This window comes from Ovis aries, chromosome 18 (genome assembly GCF_016772045.2).
Source record: "Ovis aries strain OAR_USU_Benz2616 breed Rambouillet chromosome 18, ARS-UI_Ramb_v3.0, whole genome shotgun sequence".
Classification (NCBI taxonomy): Eukaryota; Metazoa; Chordata; class Mammalia; order Artiodactyla; family Bovidae; genus Ovis; species Ovis aries.
In genome coordinates, this window is record NC_056071.1 from 56104483 (window position 1) to 56122303 (window position 17821).

Below are 17821 nucleotides of genomic sequence, written 5' to 3' on the forward strand. Positions count from 1 at the left end.
TTATGATTTTTATAGACCTTTACTTGCTTCTAAAACTGTGAGATTAAAAATTGCTGTTCTTGTAAGCTGTCCAGTTTGTGATAATTTATTATAGAGCCCTAGGAAGCTAAGACCCTAACTCTGCTTCATTGAACTTCCCTTTTCAAATAAGATGCATGAGCAGTGGATTTTTAGGGAAAACTTGACTGTTACCAGAAAACTGCAAGGCAGTTGGTTCAGATGGAATAGACATGGCTCGTCTAGCTTAACAGTCAATAGCAAACGTCAACATTCTAAGAGAAACTATATGACTGACACTTGGGTGATCATACCTGATTTTAGTTTTTACAGCTTTATTAAAGTATAATTTATGGACTGAACAGTATACACATTTGAAACATACAATTTGTTATCTTTATATCACATATATGATGCCCATGAAACCGTCACCAAGGTCAAGGTAATGAATGTAGTCCTCACTCTCTAAAGTTTTCTCTTACACATTTATTAGTCTCTGTTCCGCCACTTCCTATGCCCGCACCTCCTCATCCCCAGGTACCTTCTAATCTGCTTTCTGTCATAATAGCTTAGTTTCATATTTTAGAATTTCATATAAATAGATTTATATAGTAGTTAAGCTTCTTTCTCCTTCTTTCATGCAGAATAATTATATTGCAATTAATCCATGTTACATGTATCAGTAGATTATTTATTTTACGTCTGAGTAGTATCCATTATATGGATATAACGCATTTCATTTATCCATTCATCAGTTAATGGACATCTGAGCTGTTTCCTAAAGTTTGAGGCTATTAAAAATAAAGCTTGCTCATGTACGTAAGTCTTTGTGTAGCCATAGGCTTTTGTGTGTGTTGGATAAATACTGAGGAGTTGAATTGCTGGGCCATATGATATGTGTATAACTTTTAAAGAAATTGGCAGACTGTTTTTCCAAAGTGATTGTACCCTGTTACATTCACACCAGCAGTATGTATCCAGTGCCTGTACATCTTCATCAACACTTAATGTAGTTAATCTTTCATTTTAGCCGTTCTGAGAACTGTGTAGTGGTGTCTGATCATGGTTTTAAATTGCATTTTCCTATTGGCAAATTATCCTTGACATCTTTTTGTGTTCTTATTTGCTATCCATACATCTGCATGGTAGAATATCTTTTAAAATTATTTGCCCATTAAAAAAAAATCAAGTTGGTTTTTTTTTCTTATTATTGTTTGGATACAAGTCCTGTATCAGATATGTCATTTGGAATGATTTTTTTCTGTGTTTGTCTTTTCATTGTCTTCACAGTGACTTTTGAAGAGCAGAAGGTCCTAATTTTGATGAAGTACCATTTATCAAATTTTTCTTTTATTAATTATGCTTTTGGTGGTGTATTTAAGAAAACCTTTGCCTAATCAAAGACAGAGTTTTGTTTGTGTTTTCTTCTAGGTATTATATATGTTTTCTTCTAGGTGTAAGTTTGTATTTATGATCCATTTTGAGTTAACTTTTGTATGTGTGTGGTTTGGATTGAGGTGCTTTTTATGTTTGTAGATATCCAGTTATTTCAAGATTGTTAAAAATTCTATCCATTGAATTACATTAGCACTTTTGTCAAAAATCAATTGACCATTTATATGTATGGTTCTATTTCTGGATACTCAGTTCAGTTCTATTGATCTGTTTGTCCTTTGACCACACTGTCCAGGTTACTATAGCTTTCTAATGTGCCTTGAAGTCATGTAGTGTTAGTCCTCTAAATATCTACATCTATTTCAAAGTTGTTTTGACTATTCTAGGTCTGTTGCATTTCTAGATACATTTTAAAATTAACTTGTCAATTATTACACAAAGCCTCCTGGGAATGTGGGTTGCATTGAATGTGTAGATCATTTGAAGGAGAATTGAGATATTAGCAATATTGAGTTTTCCAGTCTATGAACACAGTATATCACTCTATTTATGTCAGTATTGACTTTTCTCAGCAATATTTTATAACTTTACATATATGGACCTAGAGTATTTTGTTGAATTTATCCCTAAGTGTGTTATCCCTAGTAGTTCAGATGGTAAAGCATCTGCCTGCAATGCAGGAGACCTGGGTTCAATCCTTGGGTTGGGAAGATCCCCTGGAGAAGGAAATGGCAACCCACTCCAGTGTTCTTGCCTGGAGAATCCCATGCACAGAAGAGCCTGGTGAGCTACAATGCATGGGGTCACAAAGAGTCAGACACAAGTGTGTAATAGTTTTATAGTCTTATAAATAATGTTTTTTGCATTTAAATTTTTATTTTATTGTTACTATTTAGAAATATAACTGATTTATACCTTATATCCTGCAACCTATTAAACTCATCTATTAGTTCCGATAAACTCATTTATTAGTTTTCTTGCAGCTTTCATCAGATTTTCTATTTAGACAATTATGTCATGTGCAAATAGAAGCAGTTTTCTTTTATTCTTTTGGATTTTTATTGTTTTAATTTATTTTTCTTTTCTTTCTGCTCTGGCTAAATCCTCTAGTAAAAGTTGCAATAGAAGCCATGATAGTTGAAAACCTTGTCTTGTTCCTAATCTTAGGAAGAAAGCATTCATTAAACATAAATGTTAGCTGTTAGTTTTTCATAGATACCTTTGTCAGATTGAACAAATGTCTCTTCTCTTCCTAGTCTGCTAAGAACTTTTATCAGGAATAGATGTAGGCTTTGTCAAATGCTTTCTCCATGTTTATTGAGATGGTCAATAAATTTTTCTTTTTTGACTGTTTCAGGGATTGAGTTTTTGAATGTTAAACCAACCTTATATTCCTGGGGCAAACCATTTGGTCTTGATGTATTGTTCTCTTATATATTGCTGAATTCTATTTGCTAACTCTTTAAAATAATTTTTTGCACCAGTATTTATGAGGGATACTGGACTGTAATTTTCTTTCCTTGTAATAACTATATTTTGATTTTAGTATCAGGGTAATGATGGCCTTATAGCATAAATTGGAAAGTATTCCTTTTCTGTTTTCTGGAAAAGTTTGTATAGGTTTGGTATTATTTTTTTCCCTTAAGTATTTGGCCATATTCACCAATGGAACTGCCTGGGCTTGGAATTGTCTTTGCAGGAGGGTGTTAAACTTCAATTTCTTTAACAGATATAGGGCTGTTTAAGTTATCTGCTTATTTGTGAGTGATCTTTGACAGTATGTACCTATCAAAGAATTCATCCATTTCATCACAATAGTTGATGTTATTGGCATGAACTTATTCAGAATATTCTCTTATTATACTTTTAATATTTGTAGGATCTGTTGTTATGCCACCTCTTTCATTTCTGGTAATGGTGATTTGTGATCTCACCTTTTTTTTTCTAGTTAGTCTGAATAAAGGCTCATCAGTTTTAGCTTTTGATTTAAAACAGTGACAACAGTAATCATCTTTTGGTTAGTTTTCACTGATATTCTCCATAGTTTTTGTTTCATGGATTTCTGTTTTTATAGCTTTAAATTTCACTTGCTCTTCTTTTTCTTATCTCTTAAGGTAGTAGTGGAATTCACTGATTTGAGGTTTTTATTCTTTAATAGCAAGAGATTACTGCTATGAATTTCCGTCTAACCACTGGTTCAACGACACCCTACACTTTGGTAGTGGTGTTCTCATTTTTGTTCAGTTCCAAATATTTTCTGTCTTCCCTTTCGCTTTCTTTTTGAATCCATTGCTTATTTAGAAGTATATAATTTAGTTTTTAAATAATTAAGGCTTTTCTAGAGATTTTCTGTTCTGGAGTTTTTTAGTTTAATCACACTGTGGTCAGGGAACATAGCTTGTATAATTTGACTCCTTTTAAGCTCTTTGAGGCTTGTTTTGTGGCCCAGGATATTGTCTATCTCAGTAGGTGCTTTGTGTTCACTAGAAAAGAATGTCTTCTGCTGCTGTTGAACAGTTTCTTTGCCAGTTGGTTCAAGCTTCTTGAGAGTGCTGTTCATTGTTTTGTTCCTGTCCTTTGTTCTTTTTCTATCTGCTTAGTCCATCAATTATTGAGAAAGGGGTATTGAAATATCTCCCTAATTTATCTTTTCAAATCTACCAGTTTTTGTTTCCCATATTACACAGCTATTATTAGGTGCATAAATGTTTAGGATTGTTTTATCTTAGTGAATTGAATTTATGAAATAGTTGCCTTTATCTTAGTAATATCTTTGGTAATAATAGAGGCCACTTTTCTTTTGATGAGTGTTAGGACAGTGTATTTTTTTCTATCCTTTAATCTATTTGTGTCTTTATAGTTAAAGTATGTTTCTTATAGGCTGCATAGGGTCTTGCACTTTTAAAAAATCTAATCTGACAATCTCTTTTAATTAGGTTTTTTTAAAACATCTTTACTTAATGTGTTCTGTGATATTATTTGGCTTAAAACATCTTATTTGTTTTCTATATTTCCCATGTGTTCTTTGTCCTTTATTCCCTCTTATTCTACCTTCTTTTTGACTGATTTTTTAGTGATTAAATTTTGGATATAATTTCCTCTTTTTGGTCTAGTTTCTTAAGGGGAAAGCTGAGGTCACTGATTTGAGTACCATTTTCTATCCAGTTGTCAGTGTTTAGTGCTCTAAGTTTCCTCCTAAGTACTGCTTTAGCTGCATTCCACTGAATTTTTATATATTCTCCTCTTCATTCAGTTCAAAATAATTTCTAATTTCCCTTTTGACATCTTTGATCCATGGGTTATTTCAGTGTGTTTTTCAGTTATCTTATTACTTATCTGTCTTAGTTGCTGTTGTTTTAGTGGTTGACTTAGAGTTAATAGTCTACATTTTTAACAACCCAATCTACCTTCAAATAATAGTGTACCACTTCATATATATAATGAGAATGTACAACAGTCCATTTTCAGTCTTTGTGCTCTTATTATCACCCATTGTACTCCTACGTATGTTATAAAGCAAACCACAATTGTTTGTTGCTTGAAACAGTTCCCTCTTAAAGCAATTTAAAATTTGTTTTATATTTATTTGTATTTGCGATAATTGCCGTATTTATACTTTTCAGTTTTATTTATTCCTTTCTATAGAGTTAAACTTCCATCTTCCTTCTGCCCAAATGACTTTCTTTACTACTTCTTGTGTAGTTCTGCTGAAGCTTAATTCCTCCAACTTTTCTATATCTGAGGAAGTCTTTACTTTGCCTTCATTTTTGAAAGTATTTTCACTGGTTCTCGAGTTTAGGTTAAAGTTTTTTTCCCTAGTATTTTAAAGATGCTATTCATCTACTGTCTTCTTGCTTCCATTATTTCTGAAAAGAAATCTTTGTCATTCTTATATATTTTTTTCTATATATAATATGTCTTTTTTCTTGGGCTGCTTTTAAGATTTTTTTTTTTATGCTTTACCATTGTTGCTAAGCAACTTGAAGATGATATGCCTTGGTGTAGCTTTCTTCATGTTTCTTGAGCTTGCGTTTGTTCAGTTTGAAAAAGTATCAGCTATTGTGTCTGTGAGATTTTCTTCTAAACCTCTATTCAACATGCTCAGTATTTCCTCTACCTTCTTGACTGTATTGGATATAGTTATAATAACTGTTTCAATGTCCTTATTTGCCAGTTCTGTTATCTGTGTCACTTGGGGGTCTTTTCCAGTTGCCTGAGTTTTATTCTCATTGTGGGACCCATTTCCCTGCTTCTTAGTATGTCTGGTAATTTCTTATTGGATTCTTGACATTTCAAATTTGACTTCTGGGGTGCTATTTTTTATTTCTAAAAGTATTTTTTTAAATTCCTATAAGTATTCCTGAGTATATTCTATGATATAGTTAAATTACTTAGAAAGAGTTCTATCCCTTTGAGACTTGATGTTAAGCTTTGTTCAGTGGGATTGGGGCAGCAGTTTGTATAGCATTACCATTTATTCACTGTTCAGGTAATATCCTTCTGAGTATTTGGTGTTCTAATGATTTGCAAGAACAGAAATCTAATGATTTCCATTTGCAAGTGGAAATCATTAGATTTCCACTCTAACTAGTGGAAACACAAACTATTGCTATGTGATTACCAGGGATTTTTCCCTCTAATCTTTTTAGGTTATTTTTTCTTCAGCCTTGAATAGTTTTCTCACATGTGTATACTGGTCAGTATTCAGCTGAAGACTCAAGGGAAACCCTTCACAGATCTTCAGAGAATTCATTTGTGTGCTCTCTCTCTCTCTTTCTCTCTCTCTCTCTGAACAGCTCTCTCCTTTCCATTGCTCTGCCTTACCAACTCTAGCTCCCTTGGCCTTCCTAGTCTCCGAGCTCCATGTTCTCACCTCAGGAAGACTGCCAGACTGCCTAGGTTCCCCCTCCCTGTGCTACTGCCTGAAAATACTTTCTAGGCAGTGAGTTAGGCTAATTGCAGGGCTCTCCTTGTTTGTCTGCTCTCCCTCAGTGATCACTATCCTGCATTGTTGACAATGTCTAAAAACCATTGTTTCATATCCTTCACCTGGAATTTTAATTTTGTTTTAGACAGGAGTGTAAATCTGGTCTTTGTTACTCCACCTTGGCTGAAAGAGGAAGTTACATGAGTAATTTTATTTTGAGGACTGGAACAAGCATGGAATGAAATGAATATAATCCAATTTATAATTCTATAATCCAGAATTAGAAATCTTCAATGTATCCCATAGCATAAACCAAGATAAGAGGAAGACTATTACTTTTATTTTGGTGAAAAACAATCTATTTTTTAAAAATGTCCTTTGGTTTTCCAGATATTGTTTCTGGAGAACAACAACAACAAAAAAAACCCAACCGATTTTATTATAACATTACAGAGCCCAGAATAAATTATATCTAATTCTAACTGACAGCTTTGTAGGAGCCACTAGCAAAAGGGTACTGAAATGAATCTTATTCAATAAAGTCAATTAGCATTCCTGAAATAGGATGACTGCTGGGTTGTATAATGTTGTCCTTCACAATGAACTTTAACCTGATGCTTTCAGTCAGGCAATTCATAAATAACAGATCTGAAGGCACTGTGCAAGTATGTTTAGAATCTTATGGTCACATGTTACATCAATGGGGAAATAAGAGAGACACTTCTAAAATCAGCCTCAGTGTCCCCCTTGACTCCCTCATTCAGACCCTTAGCCCCAGGGGCAGCCCTGAGAAAGACATCCACCCAGCAGCAGAGGACTCAGTGTACCCTGGTCCTTAGTCCCTCGGGATTCTTAGCAAGAGAGGTTAGTTCAGGTATTCCCCAAATATCAAGAGGTATGCGACCTTGCTTCCATATTAAATGGGTCAAAAGACAATAAAAGTCTATAGGCATTAGGGCCCTCAGGGCTTGTTTTTGCCCTGCAGATATTAGGGAGGAGGCGGTTAGACATATTTATTCATGTTCAGGATGTCCACATGAGCCAGTCCTCTTATATGCCAGAGAGCACAGCCTTATCTGGCACCAACCCTTGTAATCCCACAATTTTATTATGAGGATTGAGGGCAGGGAGACAAGCAAGTGTGTTATTTTCTGAAAGTTTGATCACAGCTATCAGAAGTCCAATCATAACTTCTGGGACACACCATACTTCATTTCTAAACACAGTAGTTACATTACAGACAGAGACTTAAATGGCTGCAATTTAAACACTGTGTTAGGAATAAACATCAGTGAAGTCAAATTAGCAAGTTGTATGTATCTATAGAATGTTGAAGGCTTCCCTGTGGCTCAGATGGTAAATAATCTGCCTGCAATGCGGGGGACCCAGGTTCAATCCCTGGATCAGGAAGATCCCTGGAGAAGGGAATGGCAGCCCACTCCAGTATTCTTGCCTGGAGAATCCCTTGGACAGAGAAGCCTGGCAGTCCATGGTGTTGTGAAGAGTTGGATATGATTGAGTGAGTGACATTCTGCTTTCATAGAAGGTTGAAAGCAGAAAAACAGCCAGATTCAGCCTTAGGAAAAGAAGCACAGAGAGGAAACATGATTTATCACTTCGCCAAGTTTATTTTTTAATGATTTGATGAATTAGATGACACTAGCAACTATAGCCACGACTAGTGAACAGAGAGGGCATTTAAATGCTATCCCCCATCCCAGCAGGCTCTCCTCTTGGTTCTCTTGATTTCTTCATTGCCTTGCTGTTCTCCACTTGGCCCAGGCTAACTTTTAACCTTGTCCTCAATACAAAGAGCAAACTAGTCCTCAGACCCTCACAGGTTGTCCCTGCGGACAGCATCCTTCTCCATCCCAGAAGCCACACAGGTCTTACCTGGACCATGGGGGCTGCCTTCACACTGGGCCCTGGGCTCCATTCTCCATGTCCTTCCTCTGGTCTCTCGACTGGTCTCTAGACTGCTGCCACAGAGAGCTTGCTAGAGCACAGCTCTTCTCGTGGTGAATGAGGCTTTCTTCATCAGAAATTGTATTGAGTTTGAAATAAGATCCAAACCTCCTTATGTGGCATCCCAGATCATCTGTGGGTGGATGTTGAGAGGCCCCATCTTGCTCTTCTAAACGTCTTTTTCATGGCTATCTCCTAAGAACCTCATTCTTCAGCGACTCATGAACCCCACTGCCTCCTCACCTCTTGGCATTCTCCTGCCTCTGGGCTTTGCTTCCCTCGCATCAGTTTGCTAGGCTGCTGGGTACTACAGATTGGGTGAGTTAAGTAACAGAAATATACTGTCTCATGGTTTTGGAGACAAGAAGTTGTGAGATCAAGATGATGCCAGGGCTGATTCCTTCTGAGGCTGTGAGGGAGCATCTGTCCCGGCCTCTCCCCTGCCTCCTGGGGATTCGCTAGCCATCTTTCCTTGGCTTGTAGATCTCTGCTTCCTCTTCACATGGCATTCTCCCTGCGTGTGTGCTTTGTCCAGGTTTCCCCCTTTCTATAAGAATCCTAGGCATAATCAGAGAAGGAGAAATATTGTATGACACTCCTTATATGTGGAGACTTAAAAGAAATTATACAAATGAACTTACATCCAAAACAAAAAGAGACTCACAGATTTAGAGAATGAACTTATGGTTGCTCAGGGAATGGGTGGGACAGAGGGATAGTTAGGGTGTTTGGGATGGACATGTGCACACTGCTATATTTTAAATGGATAACCAACAGGTATCTATGGTAGAGCACAGGGAACTCTGCTCAGTGTTATGTGGCAGCCTCGATGGGAGGGGAGTTTAGGGGAGAATGAATGAATCTATGTATGGGTGAGTCCCTTTGCTGTTCACCTGAAACTATCACGACATTGTTAATTGGCTATGCCTGATACAAAATAAAAGGTTAAAAAAAATGAGATGTGTAAAAAAGAAGACTAGTCATACTGAATTAGTATTCACCCCTACTCCAGAATGACCTCATTTTAGCTCACAGCATCTTCAATGACCCCGTTTCCAAATAAGATCACATTGGAGGCTGTATGGGCTAAGACTACAACAGCTTCACAAGAGGACACAATTCAGTCCACATCAACTCTACTCTATTGGAGGAGGGTCAGAAGAAGCATGGGGTGGAATGATATGATGCATTTGAGCTCATTTCAAGATCTGAGCAGTGCTGAAATAAACTAGTATTTCCAAATTTATTTGATCATTGCCTTCCTTTCCCACTGAACTAGAGTTCTGTGGAACATGCTTTGGGAAACATTGTGTTCTGTCTCTGACTTCAGGATTTATGAAGCCACCAATGTTGACTTGTGTTCAGAAGAGCTGAAGTGTGGTGAAAGACCAAAGCAGAGGAGAGTGGCTACTGGAGGCACTCGGGCGGGGCACCTGTGACCTCCTAGGAAGGGCCTCAGGGCAAATCAGAGACAGCGAAGGGGCACGGAGGGTACGCCAGATGCCTGGGATTTGAGAGTCTCACTCTCGGCCAGAGCAGGGGCCTACTGCTCGCCTGCCAAAGAACCCACACTGTTGAAACCCCTGCCCCAGCTCACCCTTGCTGTGTTTCACAAGTCACAGCCAGGCAACCTCAGGGCTTGTCTTTTTCTATCACTAAAGCATTTTAACTGCTTCTCAGTGATATTTTTTATTTTTGGAATATAATTGCTTTACAATGCTGTGTTAGTTTCTGCTGTATAATAAAGTGAATCAGCTATAAGTATCCATATATCCCCTCCCTCTTGAGCCTACTTCCCAACCCCCCCACCTCTAGGTCATCACAGAGCACCGAGCTGAGCTTTCTATGCTATACAGCAGCTTAACACTAGCCATCTATTTTACACATGGTAGTGTATGGAAGGATTTCCCCGGTGGCACAGTAGTAAGAAATCCACCTGCCAAGCAGAGGACCACCCACGGTTCCATCCCTGGGTCGGGAAGATCCCCTGGAGAAGGAAACGGCAACCCACTCCAGTATTCTTGCCTAGGAAATCCCATGGACAGAGGAGCCTGGCAGAGGAGTCCATGATGTCACAAACAGTCAGACATGACTTAGCAACTGGGCACAAGTAAGTGAAAACAGAAATGTAGATCCATGGAACCAGATAGAAAGCCCAGAGGGAAACTCACACACCTACGGTCACCTTATCTTTGACAAACGAGGCAGGAATATACAATGGCGTGAAGTAAGCCAGTGATATTTTCTTAACAACCACAGGCAGACAGCATCACCATGCTACTTGTAGACACAGTTCTAAAGATCCCATGGAGGAAATGCTATTTCAAGAAAGTGAGGATTTAATTAAATAAATATACATTTAATTTCCCATGCTTGGCAGCTTTCAAGAGACAATCAGCCATTTACTCTAAAGTGTGTGGTTCAGGCACTCATGGGGCGCTTATTAACCTCCAAATGCCACCAGCTCAGCGGGATTTGGCCTCAGAGAGACAGTTGTCTGATAGCAGTAACTCTGCAGCTGGGGCCCACATCCTTTTGTGATGTTAAAGGGATTCTGAGCACTCGCTCTGCCTCGCAGTAAGCACAGCTTATGTGGGAGAATGCAGAACAGTCATAACGGACCTTCTGTGTCTCTCCATACAGCTCATACCTATGTGGTTGCCAATGATTCAGTCAAATATCAAGGTAAGTCACCCCTGGGTGGCCTGGAAGCTCACTTCCCTCCATAGAGGCTCATTACATTCATAGGGCTCCACCATGCTCCACTCACTACCTGTTCGTGGTCCCTGGGGGCTAGTAATGCTGGAGACCCTGTGGACCAGGTAAGGGGCTATGTGGCCGAGGTGATGATGAGAGCGGATAGCCTACTGCTTATTGCTGATGAAGGGAGAGGGGGCGGATCCCAGAGCTGGATGAGGCTCTGTTACTGACTAGATAGAATACAGCTGAGAAGCGACTCTGCCTTCAGAGGATACCCTTGGGATCTGGTCCCAGGCATGTCCAGTGCTATCTCCTGGCCACCAAGTTTGACTTATGTGATGGGAAGAATTATATTAAGAAAAGATAGCACTAAGTGAATGATAGAATTGAACAAGAGGAGACTTTCCCACGCCTCTGCTGTTTTACATAAGAGGAAACACAGGATCAGCAAGAAGAGTAATTTGGACAGGGCTGCCAGCCAGGAAGCAGAAGACAATGTATTTCTCACTGCCAGGCCTCACCTTGAGTGACGCATTGTCACTGTGGGGCCAGACATACTCCCTGGCTGGGAATGTAGTTACTGGGGCCTGGCATTAAGATGGTGGTGCTAACGGCCCATTCCATCCAAACTGGGTCCTGTCTAACAGGCACTAGGAGTGTCACAGGAGAAGATGGAAGTCTTTTTGCTGGATCTCCTCTTAGAGTTGGGATGGGATGCTCATGGAAGCAAAGGAAATGACTTCAGGGGGCCCAGACCCCAAGGGAGAAATATAGCTGACAGCAGTAACCACAGGCTTTGAGTCCTGGTTCATGGCATTGCTGCTGTTGGTGGCCACTGGTAAGCCCAGTGGCTTTGCTGAAAACCTCATTGGAACACTAGCTTCTATTGTGAAAACTGCTTAGACTTCCACCCCGAGGCATTCTGCACTGCCCTCCTCCCTGCGTGGTGGTCATCTGTGGCAATATGACATGGCACAGAGTGCTGAGAGGAGGCCAACAGAACTTGATGAAAGGCTAGGAAAGAGAAGAAAAGCTTACAACCCAGCTCCTTCCAGTGCACCAACTTGAGAACAGAAAGACTATAATTGTGATTAAAATGTCCCAAGCACTTACTGTGCGCCAAGTTCTGTTCTGATCCCTGTTAACTCATTTATCCTTACAAAAACCCCATCAGGTGAGTGTTACGAGCCCTATTTGTCCATGAGCAAATCCAAACACAGATCCTAAACTTCATTCCCTAAGTCGTTTGCAGAGGAGGAGCCAGGATTTGAATCCAGGGAGCCTGGGAGCAAAGCCTGAATGACAGGTGCTCATAGTGAACAGCTCCTGGGGTCACGTCTAAGTGTCAGCCTGTATGCTGAGGTTGCAGGGCATGAGTCTAGATGGGAAAGGCATCATTTGGGTAGATTTGGGCCAGGTGGGCTCTAAGGACATGGTACCAGCCCACATCCGTTGCCCTGAGCACTGCCGCGGTTGAGAGCCGGCCTTCTTCAGACCAGTCAGTCCCCATGCCACATGTTAAGTTCCACCTGCAGAAGAAGTCCAGGCCAGCACTCCCTGGGCGGACAGGGAACCTTAGGAGGGAGGAAACTAAACTGCCCGTTCTTGCCCCTTTCTTTACAGCACTTATCCGCGGGACTCCAGCTTCGCCTCCAGGCCATTCAGAACAACGTGAACCACCACAGCCTCAGGACGCTGCCCGGCTCCGCCCAGAGCAGCGCCGGCCTGGCCGCCCTGCGGAAGTGGCTGCAGTGCACCCAGTTCAAAATGGCGCAGGTGGAGATCCAGTCCTCAGAAGCGGCCTCTCAGTTTTATCCTCTATGAGCGGACTCCACGGCTCCCAGTGTCAACACTCTGGTTTAGCAATAATGGGTTTCAAAACAAAACAATTCGATCCAAGCAGGTTGGGGAACATACTGGTACTGTACATTCTCTTTCTAGTTTAGTAAAAAGACGTGCAAAGGCCGGAGAGGGCCACAATGACGCTTTCTTGCTACACATTTCTGATGACTCCTTGGGCTATCTGATTAAGTGTTTCCTTACATTATTTTTTAAAAAACCAAATCATTTTTCTTTAACTAACTTCTATTTTTTTTAAGAAAAAAAAAAATAGACTGATGGGTACTCACAGAAAAGTTGTATAAGTCCCCCTGTTGCTATTTTTGATGATAGAGAATAAATAGGGTTTTTGAAACCTTTGTAGTGTTTTTTCTTAAAATCCACTCTTGGCAATGCAATAAAAAAAAAAAGAAAAAAAAAAAAGAAAAAAAACCGTCACCATAAGCCAGTGACACTTGACTGAAGCTTTTTTGTCATTATCCTGGGAAAAGTGGCAGCTTGCAAGGACCATTACAAAGTGCACTTAGAAATTAGGTGGTTAAACTGTGCCAATTGTTTTCTTTGTTTTCTAATGTCATTTTCCAGGACTGTCCAGTACGTTTTGATTATTTTTAAAACTAGGTTTTTCAGCTCATTCGTTCTAGGCTGTACTTTCTTGTATGCTTTATGATGATCACTTTAGTTTTGTGAATAATAAATTTTATTCTTTTGTTAATACTTGTATACAATTCGATTTAAAACTGTAGACTGCATACTGGACCATACGATTCCCCACGCTGGCACAGAACACTGCACCTGGAGCTACATTTCATAAAACAGAATTTTAATAGTGTAAGAGCACCAAGATTTATTAGCACTTATACTTAGCGTCTGACTGTGCATTCACAAATGATATTTCTCTTCTCTATCCCTGTAATGCACTGACTAAAAGAAGACTTAATATACATTTAAGCTGTATATTGACATGCTATTAAATGCATTTTTTATTATCTTTGTGAGCCTGGGGTTTTTTAAAATCAGTTTATAGAGCTAGGGTTTAGTTCCTGACAACCATTTATTCTAAACTTTTAAAATGTGTAACTTCTCTTAACAGTAAGTACAATTTCAAAAGGAGACTTTCTTTAACATCATTTGGTGAGAGGAATACCCAATTTATTTGAAGTCCCTTCCCTTGGAGGAACTTTGAGGGCTTGAAACTTTTTTTTTTACATTGGTTATGAAGAAGTTTCTCTTTTCTTCTGGGAAGTCTGATGTCTTAATGCTTCTTAGCGGGAAACAAGTCCTCAAATATCTAAGTATTTTGCAGGAGTTCTGGAAAGATAGGGTGTTCGATCTCCATTCTTATGAAAACTTATGGGGAACAAATAGGTCCCTAGAATAAGTGTATAGAAATGATTATTCTTCATATTTTGCTAACGAACTCTTAGAAAAGGCCTTTTCGAGTCAGAATTCTCCTCTGTCCCAGTTGTGCTTGGTTATGCTTCTGTGCACATTATGTCTTGTGTTATGAAAAGTCATGCATGTATTTATCTTATGTGTGAACTGTGACAGCTTTGAGGATGTGTCCTGTCTATATCCCTAGGGTTTGGCATGTAGTAAGTATTTAATTAATGTCTAGTGAATTGAATGGATTTGATTAAGCAGCAGGTCTTTCTTGAGCTACCCAGTGGGCTCAGCAAGGGCTAAATTGTGATTTTCTAATTTTTATGCAAGGATTCCTAGAGGGGGTTATAGAAACAGGCCAGAGCAGGAGGCCCTGGCTTCTTTCCCTGGGGTCTAGCTGACTTCCTATCTGGGCTCAGCTGTAGACCCAGCTCTTTAGGAGTCCTGAGCCCACGCTGCCACAGGCAGCCAGGATCTTGGTGGCCCAGTCCTCCGAGTCATCCATGGCTACTTCTCCAACTCCATTTCCTTGAATGAACTGCCTTGATTTCCATTATATTTGCACCCCGCTATGAGGGCTGGGGATGACTGCTTAACTCAGCCCTCTTAACTGGGTCCCTTCTAATGCTTCCTGCTCTCCAGATCTATTTCCTTCACACCAGTTACAACCTGGTGACTTGGTCCCACTTTGGCAGGTCTCCTTCCTGGCCCCTCAGAACTGTGTGACTCACCCGAATACAGTCTCTGCTGGGCCCCTGCTGCTTCTCTGGCTGATAGAGACCAGGAAGTTTCTCTGGCTTACACTCCCTACTTCCCAATTCATTACCTAGAATCCCCATCTTGTTTTGTTATGTCATTGTATTGATCTCTCCAGCAAGTGAGGCTCAGGTAGTTGGAAGAAAAAAGCCAGGAAAAAAAGGACAGATGGAAGTTTAGCAGGATTGGGTCCTTACAAGGAGAAGGAGAAGCCGTTCACCTAGGTCAGGAGTCAGACAACCACAGCTCACACCTGTTTTTGTAAAAAATCTAATGAAACACAACCACACCAGCCATTTGCATATTGTCTATGGCTGTGTTTGTGCTAGTACAACAGCAGAACTGAAGGATTGTGACTGAGACTCTATGGTTCTGAAAGCCCAAAATATTTACCATCTGACCCCTTTACAGAAAGTCTCCTGATCCCTGGCCTAGGTGAAGGCCACCGAGGAGCACTGAGTTGAACCCTTGCATGGGCGTATTTTCCCTAAAGCCTCAGGGTTTTTGAAATTGTATTATTAGTGTTTCCTCATCTGTGAAATGTGGACAATGACACATTCTACCTCATGGGGTTGTTGAGATGATGAAATAAAAGGATGCAAGGAGAGAGCTTAGAGCAATGCCTGGCACATGGTAAGCACTCAATGAAAAGTTATGTTATTGTTTTTTATTCTCATGTTAAAGCCTGGAGAAGTAAGCCTGCTTGTCCAAGGTCTTACCGCTAGTAAGAGGCAGAACTAGAACTTGACCCCAGGTTGCCAGACCTCAAGGATTGTGCTCTCAACCACTGCCCATATTGAGTCCTGCGACCCCACACTCCAGCCCAGGGTGACGCCTCTGACAGCAGCAGAGACGTCAGAGAGACTCCAATCCCAATTTGGCCAGTGCTGAATATTGGCTAGGAAAAGGGCCGGAAGTCGATTGTTTTCCTTCTCTCACTGAATCCTACTCATTCCAAAGTGTGAGCAGCACACTCTGAGATTCCCAAGGGTGAAATGGGCCAGTATCTGCAAATGCATAGATTCTATGATTGTTTGCCGTGGGCATGCCTCTTACGAGTTGGGTGACCTTGGATGAGTTACTAAGCCCCTCTGTACCTCTGTTTTGCTTTATTTGTAAAATGGAGCCGTCTACCATGGAAAATGCAAATGAATGGAGGACTGAGGTGGTGGTTGGGAGACTGTACCAAACTCTATGGACCTCCAAGAAGACCTGTGCCACCTTATGAAGACCACACGAAGGGACAGCTCACAGCTGCAGGCTCATTTGGGTTTTCCTTCAGCCAGTCCCTCAGAATCTAAACCTACAAGACCCACAGGAGCTGAAATGCGCTCATTAACCAACGATGTCCAGTCTTCATTGTATGCCATCTTTACAACCGTGTCATTCTGCCTGCAATGGGATATTTTCAGCAACTCTCTTCCCCAAGAGTCTCATCTGAGGCCAAGGGATTGCAGCATCTTCATTTCCAAGCAACAACAGGCCAATCAGATTGGGTTGGCTTGGAGATGTGTTATGCACCAGACTCTTTCGTGAGCTTGGACTCAAGGGCTTCTGGCATTAATTGGACAATGTAGATCATTTAATATACCTCTTTAATAGAATTAATGTGCAAATATGTATTTGGGGCATATTGGGTGTTTTAACAGTAATGATCTTAAGGAGCATGAAGGGAGCAATTGGAACACAGTGAAATAGAACCAAACTATGTTTTTATGAGAGTTGAACCTTTTGGGAGAAAAAGGGTTACTAGAAAGAGGCTGGTCAGTCAGTTCCTTTCACTGACAGCAGTGAGCCTCTTGTGAAGGGAATTCCAGAGAAACCACAAAAGTTACCATTTATTGAGCATCAGCTAGGTCCTAAGCACTTCACATACATTATCTTTACTCCTCTTAGCCCTTTCCTCCCCATGAGATAGGTGTTGTTATTATTCTCAGTTTGCAGGTAAGGCAATGGAGGCCCAGAACTTACATACATACTACCTAATCAAGTCATGCTACAGACACACTGCATACATCAAGTCATACTACTGCAGCTGGCAGTAGTCACAGAAGGACCAAAATGCCATCTGACTTCAAGTAAGAACTTCATTCAGTAAACATTTTCTCTTTCCGCCTCCCCGCCCCCCACCCTTTTTATGGTTCTGGGCTCTTTTGGCTAAAATGTGCCAAGAGCATGGGGAATACAAATCTGAGGGCTTTTTCTGAGGCAGCTCAGTCTTGTTAGTGTCTCTGTTTATTATTAATCATCTATAATAAATTTCTATCAAGCCCGTGTCACTTCATCTGACAAGGCATTTTCTCCTTTACTTTGGGAATTCATTTGAAAGAATTGAAGCTCACAAATTAAGTCACAGTTTCCCACTTAATAGAATAGTTTTATGACAAAGAATAAAATTTTATGAATTACAGATTGTCATGATTAGATTAGGGGTCTGTTAAGCGTTTACTCAGCCCTATGGAGACGTGCCCCTAATTCAAATAATCATAGGGACCCTCTGTGAGGGCTTACTACATATTAGACAATTTAGATACAGTAATCTCATTTAGTCTCCTCTACAATGGCATAAGGCAGGCACTTCTATTATTACATATTACAGACGAGGAAACTGAGGTCTGGAGAGACAATATTTGTGGGAGTCACTCAGTAAAAGGGAGAGCAAAATTTGAAGCCAGATATATTTGCCTCCAAAAACGTGGCTCTTTCTGCTACAGAATCCTGGTGGGTAAGTGATAGGCAGATCCTTTGCTATTCACCAGGTTAACCTAGAGCCATATAGACCAGAATTCACCAGCCTGCTGGTTAAACTTGGCCCACGGTATATTTTCTTCGATGAGCTTGAACTTGCATTTCTCCTTT

General features: G+C 40.3%; 1 protein-coding gene across 9 annotated transcripts in view; it reads left to right on the forward strand.

Annotated features, from left to right (window-relative positions):
• Positions 1 to 17241, forward strand: part of UNC79 (unc-79 homolog, NALCN channel complex subunit) — a 274446-nt gene extending 257205 nt beyond the window's left edge. For all 9 annotated transcript variants that reach the window (XM_027957343.3, XM_042235396.2, XM_042235397.2 and 6 more), the window contains 2 exons: positions 10928 to 10969; positions 12608 to 17241. In XM_027957343.3, the coding sequence (XP_027813144.2) occupies positions 10928 to 10969; positions 12608 to 12808 (243 nt within the window). In that variant the 3' untranslated portion in view covers positions 12809 to 17241. The remainder of the gene's footprint in view (positions 1 to 10927; positions 10970 to 12607) is intronic.
• Positions 17242 to 17821: the final 580 nt, after the last annotated feature.